We start from the raw sequence: 1,158 nt of genomic DNA, 5'->3' as shown, positions 1-1,158 counted from the left end.
GCGAACGCACCCGCGGAGCCTGGAAAAATAAAGGAGCTTTACTCTTGGCCCAGTTGTCCCAGTTTGAGCCCCGCTGGGTGCTGGGTGCTGGGGGCAGGGAGGGGGTGTCCTAGCTGATGATTTCGGAGAGCAGCGGCGTCATGGAGGACAGGTCCTGGATGTGCAGGATCTGCCGCATGTTCTCCACCTTCAGCGTCTGCAGCTCCGTCAGCAGCAGCAGCAGCTTCGCGTAGAGGAACCTGGGGGGGACATTTGGACGTGGTGGTCGTCCTGGGGGTTGGGGGGACCCCTCCCCAGTGGCACGTACCTGCCCTCGGGCATGGGGTGCTGGTGGTCGATGTAGCTCTTGAGCGTCAGGGCCACCTTCTCCTGGAAACGGTCGACGAAATCGCGCTGGGCGGCGCTGGTGTGGCCTGGGGGGGACACACAGACGATGGAGGGAGTGGAGCATCTCCCTGCTGAGGAGCGGCTGAGGGAGCTGGGGCTCTTTAGTTTGCAGAAGAGGAGACTGAGGGGAGACCTCATTCATGGTTAGAAATATTTAAAGGGTGAGTGTCACGAGGATGGAGCCAGGCTCTTCTGGGGGACAAACAATGATAGGACAAGGGGTAACGGACACAAACTGGAACACAGGAGGTTCCACTTCAATTGGAGAAGAAACTTCTTCTCAGTGAGGGTGACAGAGCCCTGGCCCAGGCTGCCCAGAGAGGTTGTGGAGTCTCCTTCTCTGCAGACATTCAAAACCCGCCTGGACGCCTTCCTGTGTAACCTCATCTGGGTGTTCCTGCTCCGGCAGGGGGATTGGACTGGATGAGCTTTGGAGGTCCCTTCCAATCCCTCACGTTCTGGGATTCTGTGACACACACGTGTGGTGAAACGGGACGGGAACATCAGCGGGACACCCCGGCCGCTGTCCCCACCTGGCGAGAAGAGCAGCATGGTCTGGAGCAGGATGTACTCGGCCTCGTGGAGCTGCAGCTTCTTGAGGTTGATGTGGAATTTGAGCATCAGCTCCAGGTAAATCTGCTGGAAGCCAGCTGCGGGGACACCACAGCGGTGACGGGGGTCACATGAAGTGGCTTTGTCCCCTCTCTCAGCATCACCGTCCCCGCTGCTCACCCAAAGCCCCGTCCTGGATGGTGTAGCAGTGCTGCCCGC

General features: G+C 59.7%; 1 protein-coding gene across 1 annotated transcript; it reads right to left on the bottom strand.

The window, feature by feature from the left end:
- Window positions 1-23: 23 nt before the first annotated feature.
- On the bottom strand, window positions 24-1,152 carry LOC104543107 (nuclear receptor subfamily 1 group I member 3-like). The gene is made up of 4 exons (XM_010187636.1): window positions 1,120-1,152; window positions 921-1,037; window positions 308-413; window positions 24-239 (listed from the first exon to the last, which is right to left on the bottom strand). Exons 2-4 carry the CDS (start codon window positions 1,006-1,008, stop codon window positions 110-112), a joined length of 324 nt encoding a protein of 107 aa, XP_010185938.1. The 5' UTR covers window positions 1,009-1,037; window positions 1,120-1,152; the 3' UTR covers window positions 24-109.
- Window positions 1,153-1,158: the final 6 nt, after the last annotated feature.

This window comes from Mesitornis unicolor, unplaced genomic scaffold, assembly GCF_000695765.1.
Source record: "Mesitornis unicolor isolate BGI_N332 unplaced genomic scaffold, ASM69576v1 scaffold40496, whole genome shotgun sequence".
NCBI lineage: Eukaryota > Metazoa > Chordata > Aves > Mesitornithiformes > Mesitornithidae > Mesitornis > Mesitornis unicolor.
The sequence above is the reverse complement of the archived record's forward strand: the minus strand, read 5'-3'. Positions and strand labels throughout refer to the sequence as shown.